The sequence below is a fragment of the Corythoichthys intestinalis genome, chromosome 2, assembly GCF_030265065.1.
Source record: "Corythoichthys intestinalis isolate RoL2023-P3 chromosome 2, ASM3026506v1, whole genome shotgun sequence".
Lineage (NCBI taxonomy): Eukaryota > Metazoa > Chordata > Actinopteri > Syngnathiformes > Syngnathidae > Corythoichthys > Corythoichthys intestinalis.
The window spans coordinates 24150333-24168606 of record NC_080396.1 but is presented as its reverse complement, the minus strand read 5'-3'; the positions used below and the strand labels follow the sequence as shown (position 1 = coordinate 24168606).

At 40.4% G+C, this 18274-nt stretch overlaps 1 protein-coding gene and 1 long non-coding RNA gene across 2 annotated transcripts; one reads left to right on the top strand and one right to left on the bottom strand.

The window, feature by feature from the left end:
* The first annotated feature begins 4125 nt into the window (after positions 1-4125).
* Positions 4126-5095, top strand: LOC130912512 (uncharacterized). Its single transcript, XR_009062614.1, has 3 exons — positions 4126-4284; positions 4403-4548; positions 4865-5095. It is a non-coding gene; the product is annotated as an uncharacterized LOC130912512 (long non-coding RNA).
* A 1180-nt stretch (positions 5096-6275) lies between these two features.
* qars1 (glutaminyl-tRNA synthetase 1) lies at positions 6276-17936 on the bottom strand. The gene is made up of 23 exons (XM_057830705.1): positions 17710-17936; positions 17253-17403; positions 15256-15365; positions 15109-15184; positions 14951-15015; positions 14771-14824; positions 14480-14540; positions 14343-14417; positions 14168-14253; positions 13998-14084; positions 13820-13919; positions 13679-13757; positions 13357-13596; positions 13174-13266; positions 12930-13067; positions 12414-12501; positions 12191-12337; positions 10816-10917; positions 10646-10738; positions 10443-10570; positions 7131-7197; positions 6925-7050; positions 6276-6786 (listed from the first exon to the last, which is right to left on the bottom strand). Exons 1-23 carry the CDS (start codon positions 17818-17820, stop codon positions 6736-6738), a joined length of 2328 nt encoding a protein of 775 aa, XP_057686688.1. The 5' UTR covers positions 17821-17936; the 3' UTR covers positions 6276-6735.
* Between the last annotated feature and the right edge of the window lie 338 nt (positions 17937-18274).

The following is an 18274-nucleotide window of genomic DNA, read 5'->3' as shown; positions in this document are numbered from 1 at the left end:
GGCCACACTTAGAATTCAAATTTCCCTTTTCTTGTTTGTATGTGTAACATACAGACCCAAATTTGTGCATTCTGGAAATATTTGGTTTCTTGTTTGTCAACATCTGGTAAGGAGTTTGCCCTGTACGTTTATTATAACATCTGTTGCGTACCATTGCTCTAGTTTGTACTGCATAGTGCCATAGGTATTTTGGTAGCCCACTTTCGACTAGCATGCACCTACACCTTTCAAATAGTGTACGCCATCCTCTTTCAGCTGTCCTGTTCTGTTGTGGGGAATAAGGTGCTGATGTTTCGTGTCTTATTTCACTTTTTCTCAACTATGTTTGGAACTCATTGCAAGTATATTCAGTCCCGTTATCAGATCGGATGCACCTTACTTTTCCATAAGGAGCTATATCTGTGAGAAATGTTTCTGTTGCTAGAACAGTGTCACTTTCCTTTTTTCAGGAAATATGTGAAAATAGCACCAGAGTAATCGTCTGTGAATAACTGCACAAATTTGTAATCATCAATGGATTCTGGAGTAATTGGACCCACAAGATCTGAGTGTACCAATTTTAAAGGAGTATCTGCTCAAGTATCTGGGTCTCTATTTGGAGTCAGGATAAATTTTCCCTGTACGCATATCTAACACTTTTGTTCATGTCTTGTTTCTTTGCCCTTAATCTGCATTCCATCAACTATTTTCTGTAATTTGAGCACATCCTCATAATTACAGTGGCCTAATATTTGGTGCCATGTGTGAATATCATAACATGCATTGCACTTGTCAGTTTCACCATTTGTATGCAAAAAGTACAGCTTGCCATACAAATGAATATTGAATTCTGTACCGCCTTTGGTTATCAATGCGTCTTCACCTTCTTTGAAAAGTACCGTGGCTCCGCTCGATGTTGCTGCTCACCAAAAAGATGTCTTGTGGGTACTTCGGTATGAAGAGTGCGTTTCTGAGTGTTGCCTTGCGCTGCTGTCCTCTGTTGTCAAACAGGTAGCCCTCTGCATCTCCTCATTTCAGTGCAACTCCACTGCAACGGGTACCATCTGCCAACTCGACGCTGTGGTTCTCTGGTTTGAACGTCTCCTTGAAGCGTTTGAACTTGGTCACGTCAGTGATGATATGAGATGTCGCTCCCGTGTCCGCCATCAGGCCTCGTTCCCGGGTGCTGTTTATCCTGCCGCCTGGTGTTGGGCTGTCCATCTCTCACCTTGAACGCGAAGTCAGGATCTCCATCTTTAGACATTTTTCTCGCTCCGTCTGGTGTGTCCTTGCGTCTGCAAGTGGCGTCTTTGTGCGTGTCAGTTTTGCACCGACGAACCAATGTCTTTTGTTGACATGATTTTGCACGGTGGCCTTTGGTCCCACATTTGAAGCACACCAACTCGGCGTCGTCTTTGATCCGGTCACGAGCGTTTTCTTTTGTGGTTTGCTTTGAAGCTTTTGCTTGAGTCTTCATCAATCTGTCGCTTGATTCTGCTGCATTTAATTTTTCCGTTTCTTCAAAGTTTCGGAGTTTGGTTTTGAATTCTGCAAATGTTATGTTCTCATCGGTATGCACCACATGGATTGCAAATGGCTTGTAACTTTCAGGCAGCCCTTTCAAGACCATTGCGATAAGTAGACCATCTCCCATTGTTTCACCCGCATTCCGCAATACTGTGATGGCGGTCTCAGCTCTTATTATGTAGTCCACTATTCTTTCTTCGTTTCCCTTTTGAAGAGATGTGAGCGTGGTGTACAAATTTATAATGCTGTGTTTTCCCTTCCCAGCATATTTTATAATCCTGGGTATTCCCTTGCCAGCATAATATTCTCTTAATATTTTCAGAACTTTTCTTCCGTCATTCGGCGCATCTCTCATTATTAACGAGAGGCTTTTATCATCAAGAAGTTGTATCATTTCAGCATAGGCGTCCGCATTTTTCATTTCATCATTTTCTCTCTCGGCTTCAGTGGTTGGTCCTACCAGGACTGTGTTCTTTAGCCCGATTAGATGAAAATGTCCCAACATTTTAGTTTCCCAGAGTTCATATTTAGCTTCATCTCCGTCAAATGCCAGTCGAGGCAACCTACTTGTTCCTACTCGTGGATCCATGTTGCTTGTTAGCTTTTTCCGCTAATTAGCAGTCCGTGAGCACGTTGCCCTTCGCGACCTTCTACACGGTGGAAACTGACTTTACCTTCGAATGACTCCTGGGCCCATCCATCTCTCATGCTGTCTTCACAGGCAATCCCACAAATCAAATTAATCAAAGTCAAACAAAAAAAATGACGTATCACAAGTAGCACTCTACACAACTAAGTCCCATCCTGCCATCTTGTGGTGAAAAGACAATACCTCAATAATAACAAGCAATAGGAACATTATTTCCACATCAACTGAGGACACATTTATGAATACAAAACATTTCTCCCAACATTTCTCTCAACAGAACCCCAAAGAAAAATTCTCCAAAATCCACAACTATGCCAAGAACCCAAAACAACTCCAAATTATTCCCTATATTTACAGGACCCCAAAATTCTTGGGTTAGTGTTGCCACAAAAATCATTATAATATCAATCAAGACAAAACAATTTAATGCACCAGAATCAAATTGTCAACACAAACAAACCAAGTGTAGCAACTTCTGAACAAAGTAACCACTTAACTAACATAGATGAAGACATGTTAGATTGGTTGACTGATCAACTCTTTCCAGCTGTGAAGGCCTTCGCTGCTATACTGCTAAGGGAAAATAGTTGAAGTCAGGGGCAGAACTCAAGGGGGTGCTGAGGGGGCAACCACACCCAGGCCCAAGCCTCTAAGGCAGGGGTCCCCAAACTACGGCCCTATCCAGCCCACCTTCACATTTGCTCCAGCCCCCTGAACATTTCTTTTTTTCCAATAGTGTTATTTCCTGGCTTTTTTCTGTGAAGAACCCAGAGAGGGTTGTTTGGTTATTATCTATTTAATTAAATAATAAATAATAATAACACTATTTATAGTATATTATATATTATTTTATAATAATAATAATAATTATTATTATTATTTTATTTACTTTTGTTCCTTGAAGAATCCAGAAAGGGTTATTTGATTGTGGCTTTCTAAAAAACAGTAATTTTTTACATTTAGGCATTCCTGCAATCGTCACACTTTTTCTGTTACAAACTGACCCGGCCCCTCACTCCACTTCCACCCCACACACACACACCCCGGACGATAATCGTTGGGGGGGGGGGGGGGGGGGGGCGAGTAATCGTCCACTAGCATCCCCCGTTGGACGGTGCACTCAGGAGGTCCCACTTATGCTCATCGCACCTGGGCCCTGTTCACTTTTGTTCCGGCACTGGTTGAAGAACAGCATAAACCGGTATTGACTAATCTGAAGTACTGAAGTCCAGTTTACTTATTTGAGTTTCAATCGATAACTTGGTTTTTGAGTTTTCCATCTAGATTTGAAATTTCTAGTGTTGTACTTGAAATATCAAGTTCTAACTTTTTTTTTTTTTTTTAAACAATGGAGAAGCTCATTTAGTACAATGCCAGCGATCTTTTAAATGATTGACAGAACAGATACCGTAGCCTTATATACAATATTCGTAATATAGTTATTATTAAACAATAACCATTCCTTTTAAGGGTAGTAGTACCATAAATAAAACACAGATCGACCATAGAATAACTACATGTCACATTGGTTTTAGAGCTGTCCCGACTAGTCGACATAGTCGACGTCATCGATGACGTAAATCCGTCGAAGAGCACATCCCGTCGACGGTTAATGAAGGGTTTAAAAAATATATGCGCGGAAAGTTCAGAATGTCGGATGCTCTGTATGCAAGCGGGGAAAGCGGCACAAAGCCAAAAAAGCGCACCAGAGTGTCCAAAACATTGACTTATTTCAAAGAAATAAAGGAGGGTACACTCTTGTGTCCTGTCTCTTCACTGCCAAGCTTGGCTGCACGTCGGCCGTGAATAAACACCTCAAGCGCCGTCACCGTTTGTAAAAAAAATTTTTTTGCATTTTTTGTACACCAGAGGGTGCTGTCGCTTTACTAAATACTGTAATAATGTTTCATTTTGCCTGGCTCTGCCAGACTATTCTCCACTGAGAGAAATAGTCTGGGAACCATCCCATTTACGGCCTTTTCGAGCAGATACAAAATCAATCGACAAATCAGATTCGTTTATTTGCGTGACGTGTTCTTCACGAGCAACGTCACTCTTGCGCGTCGAAAGTCGTCTCTTCAACAACACAGATGGTGAACGGCAGAGCCGAGAATATGTTCCAGTCCACGGTAAAATCAGTTTTAAATGACCAAAAACACATCGACACGAGTCATTGACAACAGTCTGTCTCGCACTAGCCATGTTGAATAAACTCCGCTCTCTTCGTATGTTTACTTCCGCGCGCAGGTCCCTCGTCCTGCCGTCGCCATTTTACTAACGTCACGTCTGCCCGTCGCTGATTGGTCCACTCCGCTGTCTGTTTGCTGTGGCTTGCTCCGCCCTGGAAATTGTATCCGAGTGAATGGTGGCCAGACTCAATAGCTGGAACAGCGGTGAGTCTGGTGTACCAGGCAATGTTTCATTGACAATGGGCCTATAAGTGCTATTAGTATTGCTAACTGAAAGGTTTATTTCATGTTATTGTTTATTTTATGGTATAGAAAATTATATAACGTTAAAAGGTCATAAATATATACAGTATATACAGCGATTGCACTCAAGGAAGAGATTGTCAATGATAAGGTAATAAATTAAGGTAAAGGCAGTTCATATAGGCAATTCATTGATATATAAATAAGGTTTAAAAGGAAAAAGGTGAAAAGTTTTCGTTAATTTCTAATTGTGTTGTTTTATTTGTGTGCCCCGTAGCTCTTACAGTGTGATTACATCAAGGATGGAATAAAAGTTGTAAACCATCAGTTTAAGAGACCATCTTTTCAATCGGGATGCTACACTAGTTAATTCTATCAGCATTTGAAGTCATTGTTTATTTGTGATTTATTATTGTTATTTACGTGTTTATTTGTACTTTAGTAAATAATTTAGGTGTTTCAATATGTTTTTTGTGAATTGATAAGTGTCAACAAAAATTTCATTGCTAAATTAGTAAACAAAAACAAAAAAAAAACATTTTTTAAAATTATTAGATTAGTCGACTAATCGTAAAAATAGTCGGCTGACTAATCGGGAGAAAATTAGTCGTTTGGGACAGCCCTAATTGGTTTTATTGCTGTTTCTATCATTCCACTTGGAATTACTTAATTACTGTAGCTACTGTATATTATTCATTATGATTTTATTTCAATTATTGTACAGTACTGGACCAGCATGGCTCAGGGTTAGAGTTGTCGTCTCTCAACCCAGACGCTGTAGGTTTGATTCCCCCACCCTGGTGACCATAACATGGTGTCCTTGAGCCAGATACTGAAACCCACGCAGCTCCTGAACTTACACCATCAGTAGGTGAACAAAGAAATGTCAAAGTGCTCAGAATACCTTGACGATGCCATTGTGCGATAAAGGTGTAAGCCTGTTTACCATTTATTGTTAATCAATAACATAATACTATGTTAACAAATTATTGGAATGATTATAATTTAACAAACATATTTGAAATTTGTTTTGATTACCTTACATACAGTACGCTCTGCTAATCCTCATGAGGGTTGTAGGCGTGCTAGAGCCTATCCCTGCTATCTATGGTTAGTACTAGGCACGTACTGCCGAAATTGCCGGCCAATCGCAGGGCACAATGAGACAAACAACCATTCACACGCACACTAATACCAACTGACAATTTAGAGCGTTCAGTCAGGCTACCATGCTTGCTTTGGGGACGTGGGAGGAAATCAGTGTACCTGGAGAAAACCTACAGACACAGGGAGAACATGCAAAATCCACACAGGAAGGCTGAAGCTTTGGATTGAACCCTTGATCTCCGAACTGTGAGGGGGACACGCTAACCACTGAGCTGCCATGTGTTATATAGTCTTGCAATTTAAGTACTTATTTACAAATCACTTAGTTCAAACTGGGCAATATTTTCTCTAAGTACAGAGGACTTGAAGCAGAGGGTCACGATTAGCGTACCATTACAGAGAAAATTAAGATTCTACTGAGCACACCTCAAAGCACCTTTGACACTTCCTTGCATGCCCAATTCTGATATTTGGTCCTTAAAAATAGACTGCATTTAATGGAATTTGCCCCTGGTGTATTACATTGTGATACTCGGTTAAAAAGTATAAGTGTTGCTCTGGGATGTTTTTATAACAAGTATTGATACCAGACACAAACTGTTTTCTAATAAATTTAATGTTCCCTGATACCCGAGAGCACCCTCTCTGGCATAAAAGAGGTAATGATTTGTGATAATCATGTCATGTACGGTATTTGACGGCATCTGTGTGTCACAGAGAAAATACTGTATATTGAAAGTCAGGTTTGAGTTGCATCAAAGAGGTAATAATGAGCAATTAAAATACTCATAATCTCATTCACAAATTACAGGGTTGATACAGAAGATATCAAAGTACTTGTACTGTAAAATATGACGAGTAAAAACAACAATATTTTCTAATTTAGATACATGTGGAAGAGCACGGTTCCCAAATGTGGTCTAATTTATTTTAATCTTAACCAAAGCAGTTGCTAGCTTTATCCATGACATGATGCAAATGATTTTCTGTATCTGTGGGCTCATGGGAAGAGGTACGCAAAGCTTGATCGCAATCTGACATTCAGATCTTTCCCGGATCCTCTTTGAGAGTAACTGTTCGGTTGAAGACCAGCTGTGAATATAAAAAAGAAGCCGATAAGAGGCAACACATTCTTTCAAGAAAAAAATCCCTGCTATCAGATTTCTATTATAGCTACCATACACTAGTTTGTCATCTCTAACATCAGGCAGATGGTTTAGTGTACTGTACCTTGTCTGCAGTGCTGTCAGGATCCACGGAGAAGTAGCCAACTCTTTCAAACTGGAATTTGTCAAGAACTTTTGCTCCCTTGACCGAAGTATCAACTAAGGCACTGTTGATCACTTGCATAGAATTCTACATTTGAGAAAAAGAAAGAAGTATTTTTCAATGATATGAACACAAGAAAGCATTGTGCAAGAATGAAGGAAACTTACTGGGTTGATGTCACTCAGGAAGCCGTTAGGAACTTCAGCTGGATCCTCAGGATGTTTATGTAGGAATCTACAAAGATGGCAAGATTAGAACATGCATGTATTTTGTTTGCAATACATATGAACTAGGGCTAAACAATATTGGAAAAAAAAACTGACATTGGGATTTTTGGGGGGTTTGCAATATATTGTGATGTATATTGCGATGCTAAAACTAGAATAATTTTCCCCAAACTTGAATGGCTCTGTTTGGGAAGACTTTGGTTGATTCACTATGACCACATTGAATTCATTAGAGATGTCCTGATCCGATCACATTGGAAATCGGGCCGATCGTGCCATTTTTTAGAGTATTGGAATCGGGTGAAAAGGATCGGGTTGCAATAAAAAAATGTTTTTCTGCTTCAAGCTTGCCTTCTACAGCCTCTCACGGTCCTTCCTGAAAAGCAGAGTGACCAAATTGTTTTTCTTGGTCTCCAGTGCAGCTGGCGTTTAGTACTCAAAGTTAACAATAATTGACAGGTTGTAGCTTTGATCTGGACAGAGACGCCTTGGTAGATCTACGATCAAGGGCACAAATGTGTTAATCACCCTTAAACTTGGTACACAGTTTGAAGTGTGATGAGGCAACTCATTCATGGTGTTAGTGAGAGGCTGTTCTTGGCAGCATGAGTGCCAAATATAAATAAATAAATAAATAAATAAACAAACTTTTTTTCAGTATCGGATCGGGACTCCGTATCGGCAGATTCTCAAAATGAGGTGACCCAGACTCTGACTCGGGTGCAAAACTATTCGATCGGGACATCCTTAGTATTCATGTAATACTGTTTAATCCAGGCTAAGTGGGTTTATCTGTGAATGATGAAGATTGGTGTATACAAAAGGGATCCAGGAAGCCATGTCCCTGTACAATTGCTGCTTTTATATAGAAAAACAAAAGTTTACGATTATTAAAAAAAAAAAAAAAAAAAACATTGCTTGTACTGCGATAGGACTATTGCGCCCGAGCACATTGGGATGGCCATGTTCAAACAATATATTGTGCAGGCCTAATATGAACGGTACTGGGTGGCCACGTTTTTAAATCATATATTGTGCCAATAATAACTGATAACTTTAATAACTTCTACCAAAGTGCTGATATATAAAAGAATTTATATCAGTGTGGTAACATCAGTTTTGCACAGCATATCCACTGCAAATTAGGGGTCATTACTGAAGATACACGATAATATCGGTCACCGATAATTATCGGCCGATAATGGCAATTATAACGTCACACAGATAATCCAGATAATAAAAAAATTCAACCGATAATGCAATCCGGTAATTATATACTTGATTTTGCCTACAAATGTGCGCAACCAAAGAATTCAGCACACCGCCTCCTCAACCCCTCCCCTCTCTGAAGCCCCTGAGGGAGGAGGGGTTGAGGAGGCGGAGTTACAAGACAAGAAGTAGTTGAATATTATGGCGGCTGTTACTAAAAAAACGACGCTCTCGCCATCTGCGAAACATGTACCGTATAAGTTCCACGAGGCAGAAAGAACGCGTCCTCATTCAAAACCATTAACCCAGCAGCCATTTAAAAATGCATCATAAAGAATTTTGGAACAAATACGAGGCTGCTGCTAGCAGGAATGCTAAAGCTATTGTAAACACTAAGTTAAACTACAGGGCTTGTGACGATACAGAGTCGGGCTGTTTGGGAATGCAGCCCAAGGCGGGTGGTAAATTCGCATCTAAGGCTAAACACCGGCACTACTGGAGAAAGATAGTCGGCAAGTAGCCGTCTTCCGACGGAGCCCGCCGCTCTGGCCAGTCCGGCAGGCCGCCGCCGCCTCGCCATAGGCGGGGCGGGCCGAGCCCGGTTCCCCGGCCTCTGGACCTCCGGCGAAAACCCCGGTTTCTCGAGCGTTCCCCCACGGCATGCGAGCAGAGCCAGGACCCGAATACGCCGCGGTGAACCGGCCGGGGCGGGCGGATTATCCGGTACGAATGTAGCTACCGCCGCCGCCGAGACGAGACACGTGTTTTTTTTTTTACCTTAATGACCCGAGAACCAAAGCCCTGGATAAAAGAAATAATGCAGTTTATACGACCACCATTCTTCATGAAAAAGTGATGTCCGGTAAGCAAGCTTATCATGACGGCACAGTGGTTATAAGATCATTTAAACATGGAGAAAACGAAGTCAGCCAGTCAATAATGCATTCAGAATGTGAAATGACGAGCGGTCAGATGACTTTGTAACGCTGCCTTTATTTTCGGCTTAATAAAACTCAGGCACAAAACAACACGCACGCGGATGGGAGCTCCAACTCCGTCCAAATAGTACTGCCGTGTAGCAGTTTAGCTGCTGTAACGCAAATGTCGTGAAAGCCGCAAATGTAAACAAAGCGCTGCAGAATGGGTACATGACATCTCGCTCTTTTGAGGTAATCATTTTCACAGTGTGCAACAAAGCATGTAACATTAGCAATCACTTTTCAAATTATTTAACTTATTTGTCTGCTCAATTACAGTCACAGTAGATAATCAAATTCTTAAATCAATATTCTGTAGCCACAAATATTATTCAAAATCTTTCCTTCTTCAAGTTTTTTTTTTTTTAGGATTAAGTATAATAATGTATTGCTTAAAACAAGGCTGTTAAGATTATTTTCAGCTAGCTATTTTTCTTCCAAGAAATCTGAGAGAAATACACTTGAAGCGATCGCAGATAATTTCACTTATTGCCAATAGATTTACACTTAAAACTGACTAGTTTTAAGGAGGTGTGTTTTGCAGCGGATTAATGTTATATATGTTAGGAATGGCTTACTTTTAAATGCATTTTTGTGTAACTTAGGTATTTACTCTGTAATTGTTGCCAAAGGTTTACCATTACACAATGTCAGACATTCTGTCATTATTTAGATGTTTGAATTGACGACTTGTTCATACTTTATGTTGAAAAAAAGAGCAATAAGTTATATTTTTGCACAGTAGTATTTTCTTTTGTGTATACTTTAAAATTTTACATAAATCTTTTAATAGAATTATCGGCTTGACATTATCGGTTATCGGTTGGAATGAGGAGGAAATTATCGGTTATCGGTATCGGTTGAAAAATGCATTATCGTGCATCACTAGTCATTACTCAATAGACGCGACAGTGAGCAAAAAAGCACCCAGGTAACTTTGATCTTCGTAATATCCAAAATCATGGAAAACAGTGATAACCAAATGCAATATACAATAATATGATTGTTCATTTTTAGAAGGAATTTGGTGCTTGTACTGTAAGTCTTGTCAAGAATGACAACTTACAGCCGGTCATAGAGGCGCACTTCACACGTAAGTGGCTGGCTGACCCAGTGGATGAAGGCCTTTGGTTTCTCTGCCGTATCAGTGCTGCAGCAGCTAACCTCAAGTTCCAGAACTTTTCCCTGAGCGTCCTGCAAAAAAATATGCATTTAAGATACACGCAGACACTATCGGAAAACATTTATCTCAAACATGCTGAGCTGTACCTTGATGACTTTCTTTACAGAGATGACATACCCAGCATGCCTCAGGCCTACAGGCTGTTCTGGCGTCAAACGCTTGTAGCCCTTCTCCATTACCTTAACAAAAACGGTAAACCGTCCACTTCTACCAAGAATAAGACTTACTTTTTCATAGTTGTTTTTGTCTGTCAAACCTCTTTGAAGTCACTTTGTTCAATGAAGATGGTGCTTTTAAATGGCACAGTGTGGCTGCCCTTGGCCTCATTAGCAGGGAAGTCTGGCACTCCTACTTCTGACTGAAAGAGGAAAAGATTTGAGCTATTTAGATCGTCAAGACAGAACCTAAAAGCAATCCACAGACACACCATGACGACCAAGGTCACCTAAACACCTAAAGTAGTAAAAAAGGAACAAAATATTTTGGGAAAGTGTGTCTACAAAATAAGTAATTTCCCTGCCGTGCTGTACCCCAATAAAGTAAAATCATAAATCTGGCTAAGATGTAGTAGATCAAGCACAACTCCTGATGTTGATTACTTGCCCATCGTAAGGATATGAGGGGCATAGGTTTGGTCTCAAGATTGGTAGGGACGATATAACAGCATAACCTATATGTACACTGTTAACTCGGGATGGGACGTTATTAAGATCAAACAGATTGGGTAAACGGGGGTCAGGCCTACATTTCTCATGAATATGAAGCTAATTAGTTGATATGCTAAATCAGGGGTGCTCATTACATCAATCACGATCGACCAGTTGATCGCAACGCTAGTGTGGGTAGCTTGTGGCATCCCAAAAAAACGTTTCTTTTTTTTGGACAGTTAATTACGATTGTTGTGTTGTGTGAGTAACATTTGAGGTTATGCAGCACCCCTCTCTTTCTAAGCAGCTTCTTGCTCACATTATCTGGTTCTATAGTTTCCAGCAGAATTCATTACAGTTCTCACAGTTTAATTAACGTTAACAGTAAAAAAAACCCACACAACAGGACACTTCTCTCTAAGCAGCTTCCTACTCGAGTTTTGCAGGTTAGCAAATTCACACAGTTTAATGCGATGCTAACGCGGATGCAGGTCGGACTTTCAGTAGCAAAATTAGCGGTGTGTTTCCCACCTCCACAACATTGGCGTCTTTTTAAATGACTTACAGTGGCTGGTGCTGGCCCAAAAAAAACTTCTAATATCCCCAGTCTTCGAAGAAGGTTCAGGAAGCGGCATGTTGTGGACATTTATTCCTATCGAAGCTGTGTGAGTGTGAGCATGCGTGTGTGTGTCGGGGGTGGGTCAAGTCATCAGCAAACAAAAGTGCGTTTGAAAGGGGGGGAAAATGGACAGGCGCATTCAGCAAGTGAGGGGTAAATGTAAGTTTGAACATAATGAAAATAATTCACTTAATAATGGCAGGGTCACTTCTTTCCTTACAACATATGGGAGGACAATCTAAATTACCTGGATAACTGAACTCATTATATAATGCATTTCAGGTTGCTGGGCAAAATTTGAGCAAGTTGGTAGTGTTATTATGTCCCCACTGTCCCGATGCAAATCTATACCGTTGAAAGCATACCTTTGAGCCCTCAGGAAGGTTCACTATGGTAACTTTAAGAGGTTCCAGCACAGCCATTGCTCGTGGGGCCGTCTCATTGAGCACATCCCTGACACATGCTTCGAGAAGATGCGGTTCAGTTGTCGTCTGCGAAACCGTGACTCCCACCTACCAACATGTCAGAAACTCATGTTTTACTAAAGCATTACAAGCAACTACTTCATTTCTTCATTCAACTGCATACCCGAGCACAGAAGTTGTTGATTGCCTCTGGTGGAAAGCCTCTTCTTCTAAGTGCGGTTAAAGTAAAGAGGCGAGGGTCGTCCCAATCTCTGCAATTACATAGAGCATATTCAATTGATAGCCATTGACAAAGATGAATTAAGACGGTGTTATAGAAGGGTTTCCCCAGTGCTCTATAGGTCTGACGAGTCGCCAAGCTTTTCTTGCACCCCCATCCCGCACCAGGCTAAAGCAGTGCGACAAAAGTAAGTATGAAACGTATATTAATTTGTATTATATCTTAACCACATCTGTTCATTCTTTTGAAAAAGTAATGGCGACATGTTTGATCAAACCTGTTCCCATTGCACTGAACAGCAGTGTATTTTTTCGTTTGTTAAAACTGCATCTCAAGATTTTTGCCTTTTTGTAAGACTACGTTTAATTATTGTTAATAAATGACTTATCATAACATAATAGTAATAACAAAGAACAAACAAAGAAACAATAGAACAAACTTTGCCATTTGCCACGTTACCTGACCACTCCTGTCTCCACCAATTTGATGATCTTCCTCTTGGACACGACTGTGTAAGTGAGGTTCAGACGGCCATACTCCCATTGAACGGGGCAATACAGGTCCAGAGCATTACATAACCAATAATATGATGACCGCCTGCCAACAAAAACAGAAACAGTGATGGAAATTTCAACAACAACTGAGTTCAGCATACCTCCAAAAAGAGTAATGAACGAACAGAAAAAAAATAATGAACCTTTACCTGGCTTGGAACTCTTTGGTGCAGAGAGAGTGTGTGATATTTTCAATTGAGTCACACAGACAGTGGGTATAGTCATAGGTGGGATAAATGCACCTGAAAAAAAACATTCAGGAAACGTGTTTAAAATTATTCTGATTAAAATAAAAATGTTGAGAAGGATCACGAAAGACTCAAAATGCTTACCATTCATCTCCTGTTCGATGATGCGGTGTATATTTTATCCGGTATGCGACGGGGTCCATTTTCCCATCTTCCATCACCATCTTCATCCTGAGTGTAACCTCTCCTTCTGCAAACATCCCCTTTTTCATTCTCTCGAACAAAACCAATGATTCTTCAATTGGACGGTCTCTCCACGGTGACGGAGGAGTATTGTGGCCCTTCAGCTCTTCTCCCTTTTGGTGGCACACATACGCATGACCCCTAGGAGATTGGGACAATGGCAAGAATGAGATATCTTCCATCATAATTGTGCAATTTAAAACACATACTTTTTTGCGCTCACCTGCGAATCAGATCCAGTGCAAGGTCATAGAGTTGCTGGAAGTTGTCCGACGCATGTGTAACAGCATATGGCGTGTAACCTGTACAAGACCACGGCATCATTACTGTAACGAGCTTCACAAGTGGAAAAACATCAACTCACCGAGCCACTCCACCATATCCTTTATGGCAGTGAAGTATTTTTCCTCCTCCTTCTCAGGATTGGTGTCATCATACCTCAAGTAACAAATTCCATTGTTTGCCTGCGTAAGAGTGCAGGTTTAAGAGGAAGCTACATTGATTAATAGATACCAAGAGAACAAAATGGTGGAGAGAGATACCTTTGCATAACCAAAATTAAAGTTGATGGCTTTGGCGTGTCCAATGTGAAGAATACCATTGGGCTCAGGAGGGAAACGGGTACGTATCTGCAAGAGTTAAGACAACAGTCAAATTGTGCAATTATTATTTTTTTCAGTTTGTTGTTCTTTTTGTTTACATGAGAACTCACCTGTCCACCAAAAAGCTCCAAGTGCTTTTTCAGCAAGTTCATCGTGTTTGGTGTAACCACATAGCCCTCAGTTGTATAGTTCTCACCTGCATATTGGTTATTCAAGAAACAATATTGATGCTTTATAATGGAAGGAATTCATTGTATATGAATTTTTGGTTGCTTCAGTTTTCACCTGGTTTGTGGAACCTCAGGGCTTCTCCTCTGAGCTGCTCCATTAGTGACTTTCCTTCCACATGTGTGGCCTCACCTAAACAACGCACATGGTTAAAACAAAAGTACACAAACTTACGCGTCGGTCTTGGGTCTTACCATTCACTGCCACTTCCTCTTTTTTCACCGTCACCTCGCTCTCAGCCTTATTTTTCTGGGGCTTCATGGTATTGAGAGAAATGCAGAGAACAAAGAATAAAGTACATTAAATTGGCAATATTTTCCTCATTTCCACAAGTAAAATGAGATGTCACTAATTGAGGAGCCTCAGAAGGGAGTTGTTTGCTTAAACTTAAATAATTAAAAGGGTGAGGAAGAGCTAACCTAGCCCGGGCATTACATGTTTGGTCCCAAAAAAATTATTCAGTAAGTTACCCTTTTCTGATTTACCTTTGATTTCTTCTCCAGGTCAGCCTCTGTCTTGGGTCCTAAAAGGTGCAAGACCTTTACAACAAAAGGCACCGTCACTTACTTCGGATAAGGTTATAAAGCCAAAAAAAATGCATTTCAAACAATAAAAGTGGCAGAACTTTCACTTATTAATGTCAATGCACTTCTGATCAGACCTACCTGCATGTCCACCTCATTTTTGAGAGCTTTCCCATCAGCCCATTTTAGAGCAGAGCGTACATCTCCTGCAACGAACACCAAAGCCACAGTTGAGGACTTCTGTCTGTGCAGCTTGACTAGCTTTTGAAATATTTGCCCTCCTAAGTAAGTGATCCTACCCATTAGCAGGCCCATGTTGAAGTGGTACCTCTCTTTTTCAAGCTGTTCTTTGTGCTTTTTGATCACAGACTCCACCTGTACAACAATGCCCTGTTACTGATGTGTACAGTAAAACTTGATAGTTGTACACGTGACAGCGCACTTACGCCATCTTCGATCTGTTCTGGTGTTATGACCACACCCACTCCACAGGCTTCATTAAATTCTCTCTGATTAATGGGGTCCTGAGGGTGAGTCTTCACATATTCCAAAGCAGCTGCAGATTCAGAAATACAAGACATCTGTAGTTAGGAGCAATGTTCCCTCTAAGCTGCAAGCTGCGCACGTGCGCAATCGCACACCGCTTTCACATACTCAGCTCACAAGAAAATCTATGCAGCGCACAAAATAAAATTCAACAGAAATGTATTGTAGCGTCACTACTACTGTCAGCGCCGTAGTGGTGTGTCAGCGCGACACTCCTATTGGTGGATTCGATACGGCAACGCGACGCCCCTATTTGTGCGTTCGATACGGCAACACAACTCAGACAACTGTCAGCGCTGCTCTGATGTGTCAGCGTGACACTCCTATCGGTATGTTCGATACGGCAACGGGACGCTCCATTTGGTGGTGAAAAGTGAGTGAGACTCCTGTGCTAATTTACTGAAGCAACATTCCGCTGCCAATCTTTGCAAGTGCTACAGTATTAATAAATATCTAATTTTAGAACTGATATAATCTAGTTAATTAGACCAACAAAACTGTTTTCTGTACCATTTTGCAACGTAACTCAATGAGCAACAGGTGTCCAGCCAATAATAAGATACCTGAAAATAAGCTTATTTCAGGAAATCTTTAAATATTAAAATTTACTTGAAGCACTGGCAGACAATTTCACTTATTTCTAGTAGATTTAAAGTGACAATAAGGGAATTAAACTAGTTTTAAGGAGGTGTGTTTTTGCAGTGTAGCTGCTCAGACACAGGAAACAGGAATCTTGAGTGTCCTTATTTTCTGAACATTTTTAATGTGGGAGTTTGATAAAGTGTACTCCCGTTGTGGTTGTTTTTTATGTTTTATTTATCAACTTACCTATGCCACAACTGGACCTTACCCAGGCCAAAGCAGGACTCTTCCTATGGTTAAAGCAGGACTCTCACATATAACATACTGCACATCTGATGAACAACAAGATTTTTGTCTTTTTCTTTTTTAAGTGGGCCACATCAATTGTATTAAAAGTAAACTAATGAAAATTGGTGCAGTAGTTTAATTCTTTTAATAAGCAATGTAACTTGCTATGATCCAAGGTTTTGAACAGGCGTTATACTGATGTGTGGCCACAGGGTACACTGATGTTGCTCACTGTGGTCCGCAGTGTGCTCAGGGAGCTTGTGTGTCTGCTCAGACAAATGAAAAATTAGAGGGATCATTGGTTAGGAGTTATCACAAATAATGTTGTTTCCAATCTAGGTCAAATGTGAATCTGACCTAATATTGAAAGTAACTTAGCAGGGTATTATAGGCAACCATTAATCTAAATAACCCTGTGTGATATCCTCACATGTGTGATTCATGCCCAGGAGGAAACACAGTCAATGCTCTGGTGACCCAAAATGTCTCAAGTAATTATTGCTTTAGTTTCAATTTAAAAGCTTTAAAAACACCAAAATGTCATGATCATGATAATTACGACTGTTCTGTTCTCGAAAAAATGGACTATTCCAATGTTTCCAGCTGTGCTTTATATAAATAGTCACAATATGAACATTTTGTCAAATTAACATTTTCATTTATGTATTTGTTTTTCCAAAACATGGTGGGCTGGTGGCCTCTGTACCACCAGGCCTTGGTGGAAAACACTGCTATTCCATCTTATTACTGAACATGAGCAGACTTGTTGGCACAGATGTAGAAACAACACACCATAACGTGTGATAGCAACAATATGCGCTGCTGTAGCATAGCTGTCAATGTCAGCCCAGCAGTATGAAGTAGCGATGAAGTGGTAAACCATATCAACTGTTGATTAATGCTTCTATCAACTACAGTAAAAGCACTGCAATGATTTACAGGCTTTGCCTTCGGCCATAATTAAACCCTATATATGCTCTTGTCTTTGGGTGTGGTCTTACATCATGGCACAGATCTATGCAGTTACCTGCGAGTTGTTGCTCTGTGGTTATTTTGCGTTGAGCTATATTTTCCACAAGGAACACCAGACGTTTTGAGTCTTTGAGTCGAGAGGCCATGCTATACAACAGTGTACCCGTTGCTTTGTCCACTTCTGTTGCTCCGTTGACACTGCGAGCCTACAGTCAAAATGAAAGCAAACAGAAAATGATGAACAGTACGACAACTTTTGACCATGATCAACGACTGTTGGGATTTTAAAATAAAAAACCAACAGCATTCATGTAAATGTTGACCATTAAAAAGTGGTGTTTAAGTGTTAATGACAGCTCTATTAGTTAAATAAGATGTGTCAACGTAAATAAATGTGTTCATATCAAAAGACTAATTAAAGAAGAATTAATTTTGTTGTGACACAAGAAGTGAAGAGAATGTTTGGCTGTCACAGCTGTCCTACGAGTTCCACGAATAGATGTGTGTCAAACCTGGACGATTGCATTCTTCAGGGTCGTACTCAACGCCGCATTTTTCAATGTTTCCTTCACTTTCTGCTCACTGAGCCCGATAGAGAGGAAAAGTGTCGATGTATCATCCATTTTTCCACTTTCCTCCAACGAGGTGAACCGACACGCCACTGCCGTACAGAATCACTGCTTCGAAAGAGAGGGCAAGAGAGAGAGAAATACTTCCTGTGTAGGTTGCAAAGGAGAAAAAAAGAGAAATAATAATATAAACCAATTGAAGTGACGTGTCAGGACCGTCTCAGCCAATCATACAAAGTTGTACTAGAAAGCCCAGCCTTCTAAAAAGAATATAGCCAATCACAGCGTGTTTGTCATAAAAGGGAGACGAAAACGAAGAAATATTGCGTCAGAAAACAATTCCAGACATTTTTTTAAATATTTAGATTTTTGGAGAGCACAAGCTCGTTTACCTATTTTGAGCATTAAACGAAAAAAACACGAAACATTTTGTATTTTGCAACATTTTATCTGTAATGACTGTGTGTGAAAAACTGCAGCGTCTTCATGTTCGCTGCTGAAATGTAAC

Excerpts from the sequence above, each read along its gene's own strand:
- qars1 (XM_057830705.1), bottom strand. The coding sequence starts at position 17,820 with ATGGATGATACATCGACACTTTTCCTCTCTATCGGGCTCAGTGAGCAG. Across the intron at positions 17,404-17,709 it reads TGAAGAATGCAATCGTCCAG|GCTCGCAGTGTCAACGGAGC; the intron begins GTTTGACACACA and ends TTTTGACTGTAG. Across the intron at positions 14,825-14,950 it reads AAAATGAGGTGGACATGCAG|GTCTTGCACCTTTTAGGACC; the intron begins GTAGGTCTGATC and ends TTTGTTGTAAAG.